The sequence below is a fragment of the Gobio gobio genome (assembly GCF_949357685.1).
Source record: "Gobio gobio genome assembly, chromosome: 2".
NCBI classification, from domain to species: Eukaryota; Metazoa; Chordata; class Actinopteri; order Cypriniformes; family Gobionidae; genus Gobio; species Gobio gobio.
Window position 1 is genome coordinate 26,623,409 of NC_137098.1, and position 15,852 is coordinate 26,639,260.

The window sequence follows — 15,852 nt, forward strand, 5'->3', positions numbered from 1 at the left end:
ACCAACACCATATTTTAACAGCTGGCATCGATTATGTATTGTGGACAATGCACACACAGTCATGAGATTTAAAGGCTCTGTTCCAGTACAGATAAACTGTACCAATTATGTATGATTGCGTTTGGGGTCGGGGTTAATGCACGTGTACGTTAGTCTTTGTGCATGTACGTGAGTACTCCACACTTACCTGGCTGCTCTGTGGGCTGGACGGGTCGTAAGGCTGCATGTAGTTCTTGAGGGAGTCGGCTGGGTTGAGGTGCGGCGGGTAACGGATGGCACCGTGAGAGATGTAAGGCGAGGGGGCTGGGGGAAGGATGGCAGGGGCGGAGAACTGCAGCGGAGAATGCGGAGGTGGACTCCTAGTGGAAATTACTGCATATGCAGAGAGAACAACTACTTTACTAAAAGATTTTAATTTGACAACATGTAAACTCAATGAAATGTAATAAAGTTTTTTCTCATGGGTCATTATCAAGAAGCCATACCACAGATTTACATAAAACTTACAGTATGTAAAAATGTTTATAATGCTATATTCAAGTCATGTCGGAAATTAACATATTTATGAGCTGATAGAGCATGAACATCACCCAATTCATGTTTACCAGTGTGATTCTTTTTGTTTTGCCCTAGTGTCAGTGAAAATGATTTTTTTTTTATCAATTACTGTACACACCTAATGGACATGCTTGTGTTTTACTAGCCCTAAACTGCTTTTGTCAGGAAGTGAAACAGATATTGCCCATTTAAGTCCAAGATCACATTAAAATGACAACTTACAAACTTATACAGTAAGTAGGACATTTTGATGAGTACTTTAAGGCAGCATTAGCATTCAAAATGTTGAGTGGTTATTAGATGGTTTGCTTGGATCATGGAAAGGATTGTGAGAAGCATTTTAGAAAAGTAATACCACTATGCCCAGTCAGTCCTGGGTGGTGGTGCTGGGAGAAGGTGCTGAGCCGAGGTGAAGAGTCCTGTGGAGATGTGGGGCTGAATAATGGCTTCTCTGGCTTTTTCATGGTGGGAGAGGACATGTCTGCTAAAAATAAAAATACAAACAGGGGAGATGTCAGATTGTTCATGCACAAAATGAAATCCGAGATGAGCAGAACTACGTATTTTCAAAATCAACTTTAAAAAGAAAAGGAAAAATGTCTTACTAATAGATTAGGCGACTAAATCTTCGCCAAAATTATTGAACTGAGCATCCAAGAAAACAGTCAACAACATAAGAACACAAATTCTTTTAACATTTCCATGTCTTGTTATGCTGTTTCTCTTTCACGGTCCCTCTCTGTAGTGCAATGCAGTGTATCATCTATCTAGTTTGATGGTTCAAGAAAAATATTAACTTCATATCTACTTCCAAGAGACAAAAAAAAAACAGTCTCTTCATCAGCAGACATGGAGGAGACATAGTGCTTGGCCTGCATGTCTATGGCGCTCCTCCCTGACAATCATAGATGAGATGAGAAAAGAGTAAAGAAAGGGAGGCAGACACAGTGAAATCAGAATAATGAAATAAGGAAAAGTGAGGGAGGGGGAAGAAAAGAGAACCGCTAGCTAATGACATATCAGCAAGCACTTCTCATGATGTGTATTCTGTCTTGAGAGTGTGTGTTTGGATATGCGCAGATGCTTTAGATGAAGGAATCAATCACAACTATGTCTTTGTATATTTAACTTCATAAATGCTCCATCTCTCTCTCTCTCTCTCTCTCTCTCTCTCTCTCTCTCTCTCTCTCTCTCTCTCTCTCTCTCTCTCTCTCTCTCTATCCCATTCTCTGTTGTGATGGCAGGAAAAAGGTAAATGATCTTGACTCAAATAGCACAAAGGCATTGGAATGTAGGGGGATTCCATGTGTCCTATTAAGGGTCCAAAATTACTAAAATTACTTTTTACCACTACTGCCAATGACAAGACAATAAAGAAAATGTAGCATTCCTAACCATACAATATCATTGTGCAGTACTTTTTATATTTAGTTGCATTGTAAAATATTTTAATTATTTTATTGTAAAATATCTATTATAAAAAAAAGGGTTTTAATGTTTGCAAACTGTTGAAGCCCCCTGCTCTAAACAGAAAATTATGACCACACAAAAAATGAATAGGTCTGTACAACAAATATATACAGACTATAAACAGACTTTGACCAAACAGAAAGTTTACACAGAAAAACCTAACAACTATAAATAGGTATTGTAACAGTTTTCTAGACAGAATCTACAGATAAACCTTGCAGCTACAGCACTTTAACAGAGAGCCTGGACACAATGTTGACTTTATACGGTATGGTTATGACACATACTTTTTCTTTTTCTTCAAAAAGATTTTTTGACTGCATTTTCCTGTTTTAGCATGTCCGAATTTAGGCCTTCAAATAATATTTTGTCATCACACCTGTTGCAACAGAACATTGAAAAAAAAAAAAGAAAAAAAGCTTTTAGAAGGCAGGATTATGCTCCCTCAGGAATATCCTTACGTGCGTTTGAGGAAAGGGGGAAGGAAGGAAGAAGAGAATGAAGGTGGGTGGGATATAGAGAGAAAGAATGTGACAGGAGGAGAATTTCCTCTCCTAAAAGCCTTCACAAAAAAACTTATATGTGGTGAGCAGGGAATGAATACAAACACATCTGAAGAACACAGATTGGGAAAATGGATATATCAATTTTTTCAAGCTACATCAACAATTCCCAGAGCTGCTCCATACCAGAGACAAAAGACATGGAGAGAGTGAGAGACTTGCAACTATATCGAGACGGTGGCCACACAATGACACTGACTTTAAAAAAGTCAATTTGATATGAAATTAGAAAGTATATTTTTGGTCAGTGTGTGTATGTGTTTCTGTGCACATGAAGACTACGTTTTGGCAGACAGTTTCCTTCTGTCAAGGCCTCATATGGCTTTAATATTCTTGCTTCGCTCCTTCTGATATGGATTTTACAAAACAAAACACTTTCTCATGAGCTCTATTCAATCCCATCCCCCTCTTCACTCCTCCCTCCATCTCTCACAACAGCTCATCAGCAAAACAACGACATCAGATGAAGTCCAGAGAATAAAATATAGATGAGTAATAATAAATAAATAAGATTAATCAACTAAATTGCATATTGCATAAAATCAACCAAATTGAGATAATTTTAAGTCACCATTTTGGCATATGAGTAAATATTAAATAGACATTACAGCAATCTATTCAATTGAGTTTGTCTGTGTTTCCGACACAGAATTGAAGGCTAAAATGTTGTATCACATACATTTTTTTCATAAATAATCAAACAAAATTAACCTGTTAAACTGAAAGCCCTAACATAAGTAACAAAATCAAATACATGCAAGGAAAATAAACAAATAACATTCATATGTACAAAGTAGTGAGTCCTGCTTCCAGTGAAAAGAGTATGGAACTTGAGTTAACTACAGTTAAATAATTTTTTGTTGAAAAAGCAGAGTGTGGTTTTTTTAGGGTTCTATTTCTCCCTCTCTCTCTCTCTTATACTGGCCACCTGTTGGTCGTCAAGGGACAATTTCAAACAGACGCTGTCACACCTGCCTGCTTCTCTGTCTGTCTCTAACACACACACAGACACACACACACACACACACACACACACACACACACACACACACACACACTTTACAAATACAATCTCTCTTGACTACATGCTAGAATATCAAAGTTTCACAGGGAAAGTTTTTTTATCTAATAAAACGTAAAAATCTTTTAGCTAAGATCTGAACTGAATACTACAGAACTGGGCAACATTCATGTGAGTGAATGAGTAACAAGGGTAACTAATGGTGCAAACTCATGTTAGAACAGGAGATCTCTCCTTTTATTCCTTGCCACACACCCCTCCCCCCTCTGCCCCATCTGGGTCTGGTGTCTGAACTCAAAGGTCACAACCCTGATCTGACCTTTGACACCCATTTTAGAGATCAGGTCAAGTTCAATAGTTGCCACACGCCAGACAAATCCCCCTTTATGAAGGAGGAAACATGGCTTATCAAGTACCAACCCATGCAGACAGGAAACCAGGCTAGTCTGATCTACATCAGATGGATGTTTTTTGTTTGTTTGTTTTTTGCTAAAATGCAGAAAACTGTTTTGGGAATTTTGTCTAAAAAAGTTTGTATACTGTAATGAAAGTACTTTGGGATTTTGTTTGATGATATTAATAGTGCAGAAATTAGCCATTAATAATTTTATATAGACAATATTATATATTCTATATTGTTTAAACTAGGCTTCAATTTAGTCTTTTAAATGTAGTCATTAAACTACACAAGAATGAAACCAGACCCAATACTGACACACACATGCCCACACAAAACAAGACTGGACAGCTTCCACCCTGTTAAAATGTGACACTTCTCCTTAATAAACGACGTCTTATCGAAAGTTTCAATCAAAACATATAACAGGACAACCGGCTCTTTATTCTAGTTATGTTCAACTGCAGCACACTAGAAAATAGCGCACAGCAATGAAAATCCTTTAACAAAACCTAAGATTTCTTGACACATAAGGCTCAATTTATATTAAAAGTTGTAAAAGTAACAACATTAACTTTTTAGTTTTTGTGACTTAACAATAAAATATAGGACCTAATATTTAAAACATTGTTTATAGATAAATGTATAAATAATGTAATACTGATTTTAAACCAACTTTATTTGCAACCTGAATTTGCAATTCTGTTTGAAATCTGAATTAAATTTACTTTCATAGATCAAAAGAGCAAAATAAATAAATAAATAAGCTCCAGTGAGCAGTCCCACTCGTTGTAAGTGACATTTTATACTACTGAAATTTTCAATATTCATAGTTTCAGAAAATCAAGATTGTTGCAGAAACGTTTTATGAGTGTTAGAAGGACAGCCGAGGTCATGAGAATGCCACAGGCTGATGCTGACTGATGTGTTTTGATTAGTTTTGCATGAAGACTGGAGTTCACAAAGTGCTGCAAGAATGAAGACCAGTTTATCAACATCACACTTTACTGAGAGCTGAATAAAGGGGAAAATCACACAGAAAAGATCTTCACACAGAGGACAGAGGACAGAGAAAGAGGGAGGGTTAAAAGAGAGAAACAGTCTCTCTCACCTTGGTCTCGCTCATGCCAGGGTCTGCTAGCCGGTGAACTGGGGGATGGGTAAAAGTCTGGCCCGGTGGGGCTAGTCTCCATACTGTCCTCTTGGATCGTCTTAGGCCGCTTACTGCAGAGGACAGAAGAACAAGCATTAATCTCCTACTGACTTCACCCACCTGTGACATTGAAAATCTCTCTACTGTAACATATTGTGGGGCCAAATTTAATTGATATACTAACACACACATGCACACACACACACACACACACACACACACACACACACACACACACACACACACACACACACACATAAAAGTAAAAGTTTTAATTTTGCTTTAGAACTTCAAATTTGTTCTTCAAATGTGGGTTACATTTTTATAAAACATTTCTATAAGCTATTTCTATAAAACAATTATTTATAAAAAATAACAAAAATGTGTTTGTTTAGCTGATCAGAAGTCTGATTACAAAATGGCACAAAAATTACACTGAAGACAACAAACAGGGTTGATAATGTATGCGTTTGTATGCATGTGCAGTGTTTGAACATGCATGCTAACCTGCCAGGAGGAGATGAGAGGGACCTGTGTAAACTCACTCCTGAGTTCAGGTCTTGATAATATGGCTGACTTGGCATGTCAGCCATAGGGAAGTTCACTCCTGCACCCTGTGTGATAGGAGCTGGTGAGAGAGAGAGAGAGAGAGAGAGAGAGAGAGAGAGAGAGAGAGAGAGAGAGAGAGAGAGAGAGAGAGAGAGAGAGAGAGAGAGAGAGAGAGAGAGAGAGAGAGAGAGAGAGAGAGAGAGAGAGAGAGAGAGAGAGAGAGAGAGAGGAAAAGACAGTGATTAGTGATTAGGGATAGGTAGAAATGTTGAGTAACTTACATCATCGATTTGGCATAAAGAGTCAATCAACTAAATCACGTTTAACACACTCTTTATGGCTCTCAGTTAGAAGCTGTTATTCAGGGTAGAATTTGCATGAAGGCAAACCCAAACATGACTGTAGCTGTAACTCAATCTAAGAGAGAACAGCCGTAGGGGTTTTAACAGTATGAAGTGTGTCAGAGATATCATATCTACAGAGAAACCACAAGAGCCAGAGCACCGTTCCGCGGTCTAACCTTTGTCACTAGCCTCTTTGTTTACATACAATAGCATGACACAACTAGTTTGGTCTTTTATGAACAGATAGTTCTATATCTACTTTCCTCAAAAATTAAACATACCTTTCATAATATGTTGGTGATTTATTAGTTGGCTAATGTACACTGTAGCACTGAAGCATATCTTTCAATGGTGGTCTCTGTGTTTATTAAGGCAGTGGTTTTGGTTTCAAGAGAGCACACATGCTGATACACTTGTATCATGTTATAAGCTATAAGTTGCTCTGAATATAAATACTGTATTTGCCAAATGAAAAAAATAATATTTCAAATGTAAATATATTATTTATATTATATTATATAATTTTTTTAATAAGTTGAACAATTTTGTATAATTGTGGTGTTATTTCCTATCATTAATCATAGCGTGTGTGTACCGGTTTGACCTACATAATGAGGACGAGGATAGCCTAAATGTTTCAGGTCTCTACCCTACATTATGAGGACATACAGCTGTCTTCATTATGATGGTTAAATAAACATAAAAAAACTACTTTTATTAAAAATGTAAAAATGCTGAAATTTTCAGAGGTTTATGTTTAGGGGTGGGGTTAACTGTTAGGGGATAGAACATATAATTCGCTCAGTATAAAAATCATTATTTCCTATACATATATTGAAAATAAATTCCCTGAAAATAAGGAAATTATTCACAATTAGTTATTTATTAAAGGGTTAGTTCACCCAAAAATGAAAATTCTGTCATTAATTACTTACCCTCATGTCGTTCGACACCCGTAAGACCTCCGTTCATCTTCGGAACAGAAATGAAGATATTTTAGTTGAAATCTGATGGCTCTGAAAGGCCTCCATTGGCACAATGGCACTTTACACTCTCAAGACCCTTAAAAGGTACTAAAGACGTCGTTACAAAGTCCATCTCACTACAGTGGTTCTAAAATAACTTTATTAATCGGCGAGAATAGTTTTTGTGCGCAAAAAAACCCTAAATAACGACTTACATAGTGATGACGATTTCAAAACAAGGCATCATGAAGCTTCGAAGCGTTATGAATCAATGAGCCAAATCATGATTCAGATCGCGTGTCAAACCGCCAAACTGCTGAAATTTGGCGATTCAAACCGCTGATTCGACTCGCTGATTCATAACGCTTCGAAGCTTCATGATGCCTTGTTTTGAAATCGTCATCACTATGTAAGTTGTTATTTAGGGGTTTTTTTGCTCACAAAAACTATTCTCGCCGATTCATAAAGTTATTTTAGAACCACTGTAGTGAGATGGACTTTGTAATGACGTCTTTAGTACCTTTTAAGGGTCTTGAGAGTGTAAAGTGCCATTGTGCCAATGGAGGCCTTTCAGAGCCATCAGATTTCAACTAAAATATCTTCATTTCTGTTCCGAAGATGAACGGAGGTCTTACGGGTGTCGAACAACATGAGGGTAAGTAATTAATGACAGAATTTTCATTTTTGGGTGAACTAACCCTTTAAGCTTTTATATAGGTTTAACATGGTAAAGTATCCACTGGAATCTGCTTAACTTAAATTCCCCCTGGTGTGCACAAACTCCTGGTTGGGAATCACTTTACCAAGATACAAATGATGATGTCTCACACAATCAAAAACAAAAACACATGGCTAAAAAATATTCTTTCTGAATTAATATGCAAGTCTTGTGTTATAGTTTTAACATTTCATATATATATATATATATATATATATATATATATATATATATATATATATATATATATATATATATATATATATATATATATTTTTTTTTTTTTTTTTTTTTTTTTTTTTTTTTTTTTCTTATGCAGTAGTTTGAGGAGATATGTCATGAAGTTTTAGCAGAGTGTGTATTTTCATGTATGACATGATATGGCCTGAGGGTCTGAGGTGAAGGAAACATACAAAATTACCGTCAAGTCTCTGCTGGCACTGAGCCCAAGACCTGCTTTTGCCACATGAATGCAGGTGAGCAGGTATGACATTTGTTCTAGTAATTAATATGAGCACTAACAGCAATATGTACAGTGTTCACTATAACCTCATCTGAACTGCATTACAGGACAACACAATGGCCATTACATTATATATTTAAAACCTTAAATGTGCAATAAACTGTCAGTATGTTCAAGAAGTTGACAGACCTTCTATTGTTCTGCTGTTTTTGGTACATGCCTTTACATGCAGGTAAGTCATATGGCAAAAGTGCTTTTAATGTTTGAATGCCTCTCCAAAGAGCAGAGGATCATAGAGGCCACAATGATGGCAGTGTGTGTGTGTGTGTGTGTGTGTGTGTGTGTGTGTGTGTGTGTGTGTGTGTGTGTGTGTGTGTGTGTGTGTGTGTGTGTGTGTGTGTGTGTGTGTGTGTGTGTGTGTGTGTGTGTGTGTGTGTGTGTGTGTGTGTGTGTGTGTGTGTGTGTGGGGGACAGATTGCGAGCGTTGTGTTACATTTAGGTGTGACATGGATCAGTTACAGCGTCATTGAGTGCATCATACACCCTTAGGGTGAATATGAGCGTCTTTGTGTGTGTATGTGTGTGTGTGTGGGGTAAACGTGCAAGTGTTTCAGGCCCTGATAACCCCTTTGGCAATTTGTACAAATCTTGCCAGAGGGCAATATTGTCCTCAGCCATCAGAGAGAGATTATTTTTGGAACATCTGCCATCGTCTCTGATGAGAACAGGCATGTCTACACATAAACTACTGTATGCTTGTGCTCCAAAATTTGTGAACACATACACACACTCACTCACGCACTCACACACGCATGCACGCACTCACACACACAAACACACACACACACACACACAAAGCCCGCTAGACCGGATTTTCCACAGATGTTCTGGGCAAGTCCCTCCCTAGCTAAATCAGGAATGCCTCAGCATAAAGCCTGCTGGTTGTGTTGCTGTGTGTTTACTTAACTATACTTGTGGGTTAAAGCTGTCGCAAGAAGTTAGAGAAATATAATCAATAGCATTCACATAAACATTCAGGTTTTTTTCCAGAAAAAAAAAGCTAATTATTTTATTTTTAAGCTAGGGTTTGGGTTAGTCTAGTAGATTCATAATGTAAAAACAAAAGTCCATGGTGTGTCCTCATTTAGCTAGATAAATGTGTTTAAAGGTTTAGCTATACTTTGAGACCCACATTAAAAAATAAATAAATAAAAATATTCCCAACACATATAATACAAAAAATCTACTTGCCAGGACCTATAAAATGGTTCTCACTATTTGAAAGTCATGTTTTACATTAAATCTACAGCTTTAAACATATTTATCTGATGAGTAATGCAAACGTTTCACATATTCATTAATATAAATCCACAATAACTATGCATGGATGCTTGCTTTGATGTTGCTACCCTTAATAGTCCTCATACCACCCTATAAATAATTTTCTAGATCCGCCCCGATAGGTTTATTTGTTTACAGTATCTTTACCTGTGTAAAATATAAAGCTATGTACTAATGCCTGTAAAAAACAATGTCTAGGAGATGCTCTCACTAACATATAGTAGTGAAACCTGTGTGTGTGTGTGTGTGTGTGTGTGTGTGTGTGTGTGTGTGTGTGTGTGTGTGTGTGTGTGTGTGTGTGTGTGTGTGTGTGTGTGTGTGTGTGTGTGTGTGTGTGTGTGTGTGTGTGTGTGTAGAGAGAGACTTACTTCTGGATACTCTCACCAGCTCCGAAACACTAAAGACCCCTGATTTAATAAAGCTGTCTTCCAAGTAAACTGTGGGAGACAAAAAGCATTTTCTTCAGACACATGTCCTTACTTAACACATACACATGAGGACATTTCAAATGCTGTGTGTTTGGTGAGCAGGCATCAGAAATTTTTGTTTTCACATACATTAAACAAATAATCTTTTATCCTCATCACCATTTAATCTTTACTTTTAGGGAACGTGACAACACTAACTGTGACTTATATTATGTACAGACTAGATAGATTAGGTTCAGAGAAAACCAACTAATACGTAACACTGCATTTCAGACTAAAGACCAGCTCTCAGAGCATGCCAGGACATCCAAGTCTTTCCCACAATGCACCGCAAAGCCCAACATGAAGTGCAGTGAGGACCAGGGTTTCCACGGTAGCATTACTAGCTGGTTCTGAGTCATAGCCCGAGAGCTTTATTTTACTTGGCTGGGGCAAACGCGCAACCTACTCTTGAGGTAAAGACTTAATTACACTCACTATTATTTTCATTCTTTATGCATTACCTAGCAGTGACCGTGTAAGAAAAAAAAGAAAACAAATAAAAGAGGAAAAGATAACACAGGTGAGTCCAGGGGAACATAGGTCTCATTGGCATGACAAATACATGCTGTTAGACAAGGACCACCATTCGCTCTACATGCCATCTGTAAAATCAGTGCAAACTAAGATCTGACTTAGGACTGGTGATGTCATGACATGGCTTGTTTTATATAAATGGCAATTTGTGTTTTTCGTGTAAAAATCACAGACATGACATGGCTGGCTTTCCAGTTGACTTTAATTTGTGCTGAACATTAAGTATTATTATTGTCAAAACCAACATATTCTGATCAAATAAGCCTGTTTCAGTATAATTTATCTAAAAAAAAGAGTTAAACTGGTAGACAGGGTAGGAATTTTTTTGGTACTGTGCAATGTAAAGGAAAGTTTAGCTGTAATGCAGCTGCTAAATAATTTAATTAAAATATTTAATTAAGTTGTTTCAGTGGGGTGTATACATACATACGTACATACACACACACACACACACACACACACACACACACACACACACACACACACACACACACACACACACACACACACAAAAACACATACAAGTTTTCCTAGTCATTTGTGCATAATGGACTCGATGTAAAAAAATATATATTTGTCAATATAAAAAAAAAAAAATTTTTTTAAGTGTTATAATTTTATAACTACAATACATTTCTAGCTGAAATATAGGTGAGCATAACTAAAACAATTTTTACTGACTGTAGGAATTTACATGATTTTTCCAGGCCTGAAAATCACAATTTTAAAATTCCCAGATATTTTTTTTTATTTTTCATGACTGTGGAAACCCTGAAACAAAATAATGAAAATGAGACAAACAACCATCTAACATGGATGTCATGAAGGATTTATCTGTTTTTATGGGGTGTCATTATTATGAGTATACCAGCACCTGGCAATAGTTTACTTAAAACATTTGACTGTAGATATAGATTGATGTGCATTTGTGCATCAATGTATTACACTGACATACCTGGAGGGTTCTTGCCAGGCTCATTGTTGCTGGGACTTCCTGACTGTTGCGAGTCTGAAAACACAAATAAAGTTGGCGGATTAAAACCTAGAAAGAGCAGTAGGTCTACAGATGACAGTACTGCACTTCACTGTAATTTATCATCCACTTGGCAGTGTTTTCCCATGTTTGTTTAGCTGTTATGGTTTTTGTTGACATTAGGAAATGAGGAAAACAACACAAATACACAATATATAAGCACCATACAAAAGGATCCAAAAGACCACCTATTTTTCATTTAAACCTGGAAACATTTTACAACATGGAAAATAAGAATAAGAATAAGAATTATATACTCTGATCATGTGAAATCTTTGTACAAATCGCCAGATGCTCTTTGGATCATCATAAAGCACGCTGGAGAACATGATCATCAGGTTTTACACATGTTCATGTAGCTCGATTAAAGCAAATGGGCAACAAACCCGACACAAAGAAATCATTTGGTATACTAAATGCCTTTGCTGCCCCACCGTACTTTCTGAAAAGGAAACTACAGTTTCTGGGTCCTGACAGGACAGGCCAGATGTGTGCAGTTACATGCTTGTTTCTTTCAGTGAGGGGGAACGGGAGAAGTGAAAGGGAAGGAAAAAAGGAGGATGTAAGAACAGGCAAAGGCAAAACTAAAATGTGCCTTAAAAGTAAAATGGAGATACAACACATGCCCCACCTTGTAGAGCATGAGCAAAGTAGAGGAGTGGGGGAGGAAAAGATGGAAAAATTAGAAGAATCCTGCCTGTCGTTGATGTGTGCTTTAAATGTTCACATGATTAATGATGTTACCTTACAGAACCTTTAGGAAGACACTCCCTTGATCCTACAACGCTAATGATACACCTCCAGTGGCATGCATTCACTCAGTCTTTTCAGGAACTTATTTAATTATTTAATCTTATATATTTAACTTATTTAAGCGTACTAGGAATACACAATATAAAAATTCTGTCCAATAGCGATAAGCAGATCATTTTTTTATGGCCAATGTTAAAATCCTATTATTTGCTTTTTATTTACATAGATTACAATTAACAATGTTTATCAAATTATATTAAATTAATATAACATTTAATTTAATTAATATAAATTAATATAACATTTAATGTTTTTAAATATTACATTTAAGTAAATGTTAAAGGACAGAAAACACAATCTAAATGTAAAAAATAGGATAAATGAAGCTGTACAAATAAATATCCAGTACCAGACAATATAGATTTAATATGGATTAATACTTATAATAATAATAATAATTAAAAAAAATCAATCATATAGGCCGATAACCAATATAATACTAAAACTTCTCGCATTCTTAAACAGTAATTGCTGGGGGGGGGGGGGGGGTTTAACCTAAAGAAGCCCCAAAACTCCTTTTAGTTAACTGACCAACTCAACACTGATATTGGCCAATGCAATTCATGATGCCTATATATAGACTTTTAGTGATTAAAAAATGCTAGAAAGAAAATGAGCTGGAGCATTACTCTTGTTTCTTCCTAAGCTCCATTTCAGAAGTGAAAGTTAAAGAGGGAGAGTAAGAGATAGAGAGATGGAAATAAATCCCTCCCCCCTCAAAAATGACCATTAAACAGAGCTGCAAAAACGGAATGTTCTTGGCTTCAGCTCAACAATGACAAAGAAAGGGAGGGAACACCATACATTAAGAAGAAAAAAGTCTGGAGAAAATTAAGATAGAGCGAGAGGAGGAGAAAAATCCCCACTCGTGGTTTGTCCTGTGCATTTGTGAGGAATTTTAAGAGTTATTTCTGCATTAAGCTTTGACAATTTTCTTCTCACACAATAAATAACATCTTAAGTAGTGTTTGAATCATGAAAACAGTCGGCCAACAGCTGAGTCGTTGATTGGACAGAAGCAGGTTGGCATTGTGACAGTGCCCGTTCCTATGCCAACTACCCTCCCCCTACAATTCACAAGCAAGTTCTACGCCATCCATCAGTCTACTTAAAGACATCTCCTACCATGCCAATGCCCCAAGAGAGAAAAAAGAAACAGAGGTAGAGGTTAGTTTGCATCTCTAAGTACAATCTTGCATGGATGTTGAGTGATTAAACACAGGGCACAACAATGGAGCAGCTGACACACACTATTAAACAGTTCTGATCCAGACACACTGCTACACCACACAATGAAATAAAGTAACCATGGCTGATTTCAGCAGGATACTCAATATTTTTGTAATGTAAAGTTTATGTTTTGCCATAATAAGTAATGCCACATCTACAAGTGCCAGCTTCTAAAGGCCAATGTGGCATATATTATACACTCACTGGCCACTTTATTAGGAACACCTTTTCAACTGCTCGTTAATGCAAACATCTAATCAGCCAATCATGGCAGCAACTCAGGCCATATTCACACGAAGCCAGAGCTTTCCCAATCCGATCTTTTTTTTCCCTCGTTCTAAAAAAAATTCCGTAAACACGGTGTCGTCTTAAGAAATATCTGCATACACACAAAACCACTGAAACCGACTCAAAACGATGTAGTATTTGGACCAAAATCTGGAGGAATGTTTCCAGCATCTTATTGAACAGGCAGTTCTGGCAGTTCTGAAGGCAAAATGGGGTACTAGCAAGATGTGCCTTATAATATCCGGTAATAATGTATGTGTGTGTGTATATGTATATATATGCTGTGTGTGTGTGCTATGCATGTGTGTGGTTATGTTTTACACATGGTGGAGCGTTTGAAGAAGCAACCAATGGTTCGCTCTAAAAATAAATATCTATAAGCCACACATTTAAACAGTTGGGTCAGGGCAGTGCTGTGTGTGTGCGTGCGTGCGTGCGTGCGTGCGTGCGTGCGTGTGTGTGTGTGTGTGTGTGTGTGTGAGAGAGAGAGAGAGAGAGAGAGAGAGAGAGAGACAGCTCCCAGAAACACTCTGAGCTTCTCCAAATACAACAACCCTTGGCACCCAACAGCCATGCCACTTGTTTAAACAAACAAACTGTCCAAGGAGAGAACATGTAAGAGAGAGGGCAGACAGAGGAGGGGGAAATTAATCTTTCCTATCTTTGTGCAGTAACCCATGAGGAAAGTAAGGTATAACTACTTTTTTCTGAGGAAAATGTGGACTGTTCGCCCATGTTAAACTCTTCGTCATGATGCTAGGGTGCTCTGAGTAGATGCTTGGGTATGGCAATGCAGTTTCTAAGGTCTTCTGAGTGTTTTGTAGCATGTTAATATGTTAATAGGCAGTTGCAACGGTATTCCTGGTGGTCTCTAGGGCATTGTTCACTGGCCCATAAGAGTCAAAAGAGCCCATCCCCAAGTCCTGTGTTATTTCAGGTGAAAACTGAAAGTCTGATGGGTTAGAATAGCAGTAGCAGAGTTCTCCTTAAAGGCTGTGACACACAGAACCAACATCAACAAACTAGTAACAACAAAAGTCGTCTGTGTTGCCGCTTTGTGTCGTCTGTGTCTGGGCCAAAATGTAATTTTTGAACACACTATAAAGACTACAGCAAGCAGCCAACTAGCATGCATGTTCTGCACCTGCGTGAGAAGAAATAACTCTCCATGCCATCAGGTGGCAGTAGTCTATATACGTTATTTAAAAAGGGAAATCGGAACTAGGACTGTGGATATACAGTTCTTCTCTTGTTTACTATTTCAAATATAATGTTGTTCAGTTGGTCTTCACTTTCTTCATTCTGGCATTGATTCAAAATGCTCAATTGACCGAAAAGCCACTGACGGTGAACTGACTATGACAATAATGTGGGACACACAGCAAAATCTGGGCAGACAGACCCTCAATGATGGCACTGGCTGGCAGCCGACTGTCGACTTGGTGTGTCACGATCATAAAAGGCCACACAATCTGAGGTATCATACATATTTCTAGCACATACAGGGCTAGTTAAAACACCAAGTTTAATACTTAAAGGAACAGTTCAACCAAAACAATTACAATTCTATCAATATTTACTCACCCTTAAGTCATTCCAAACCTGTATGACATTCTGTCTGCAGTGGAATATAGGATGATATTTTTTTTAAAATGGCTCTTTTTTTTCCATGGATGTCGAAGTGCACCAAACCATTCTTCAAAAATATCTTATTTAATGTTCCACAAAAGAAATAAAGCCATTGGAACGAAATTAGATTGTGTAAATGATGACAGAATTTTTGTTTATGGGTGAACTTAGTCATGGGTTTGTTGAATAATTTAACAGTATAATCAACAGTAATAGTGTTTTTCTTGGTGACTAAAAATCTAAGATGAAGACATTCGATCTAGGATCATATCCACATGAATAGAAGCAATATGAGCTCATCGCGGATCACTTG

At 37.3% G+C, this 15,852-nt stretch overlaps 1 protein-coding gene across 19 annotated transcripts in view; it reads right to left on the reverse strand.

Moving 5' to 3' along the window:
* The window catches only part of LOC307122575 (nuclear factor 1 B-type), a gene marked incomplete at its 5' end in the record, with an annotated part of 99,706 nt that overhangs the window by 19,393 nt on the left and 64,461 nt on the right, over positions 1-15,852 (reverse strand). For 6 of the 19 annotated variants that reach the window (XM_079810637.1, XM_079810640.1, XM_079810639.1 and 3 more), the window contains 6 exons: positions 188-372; positions 914-1,042; positions 5,121-5,233; positions 5,670-5,790; positions 9,911-9,979; positions 11,502-11,555. In XM_079810637.1, coding sequence (XP_079666763.1) covers positions 188-372; positions 914-1,042; positions 5,121-5,233; positions 5,670-5,790; positions 9,911-9,979; positions 11,502-11,555 — 671 coding nt within the window. Of the gene's footprint in view, positions 1-187; positions 394-913; positions 1,043-5,120; positions 5,234-5,669; positions 5,791-9,910; positions 9,980-11,501; positions 11,556-15,852 lie in introns of all 19 variants that reach the window. The other 13 variants (XM_079810645.1, XM_079810641.1, XM_079810638.1 and 10 more) reach the window with 5 other exon arrangements.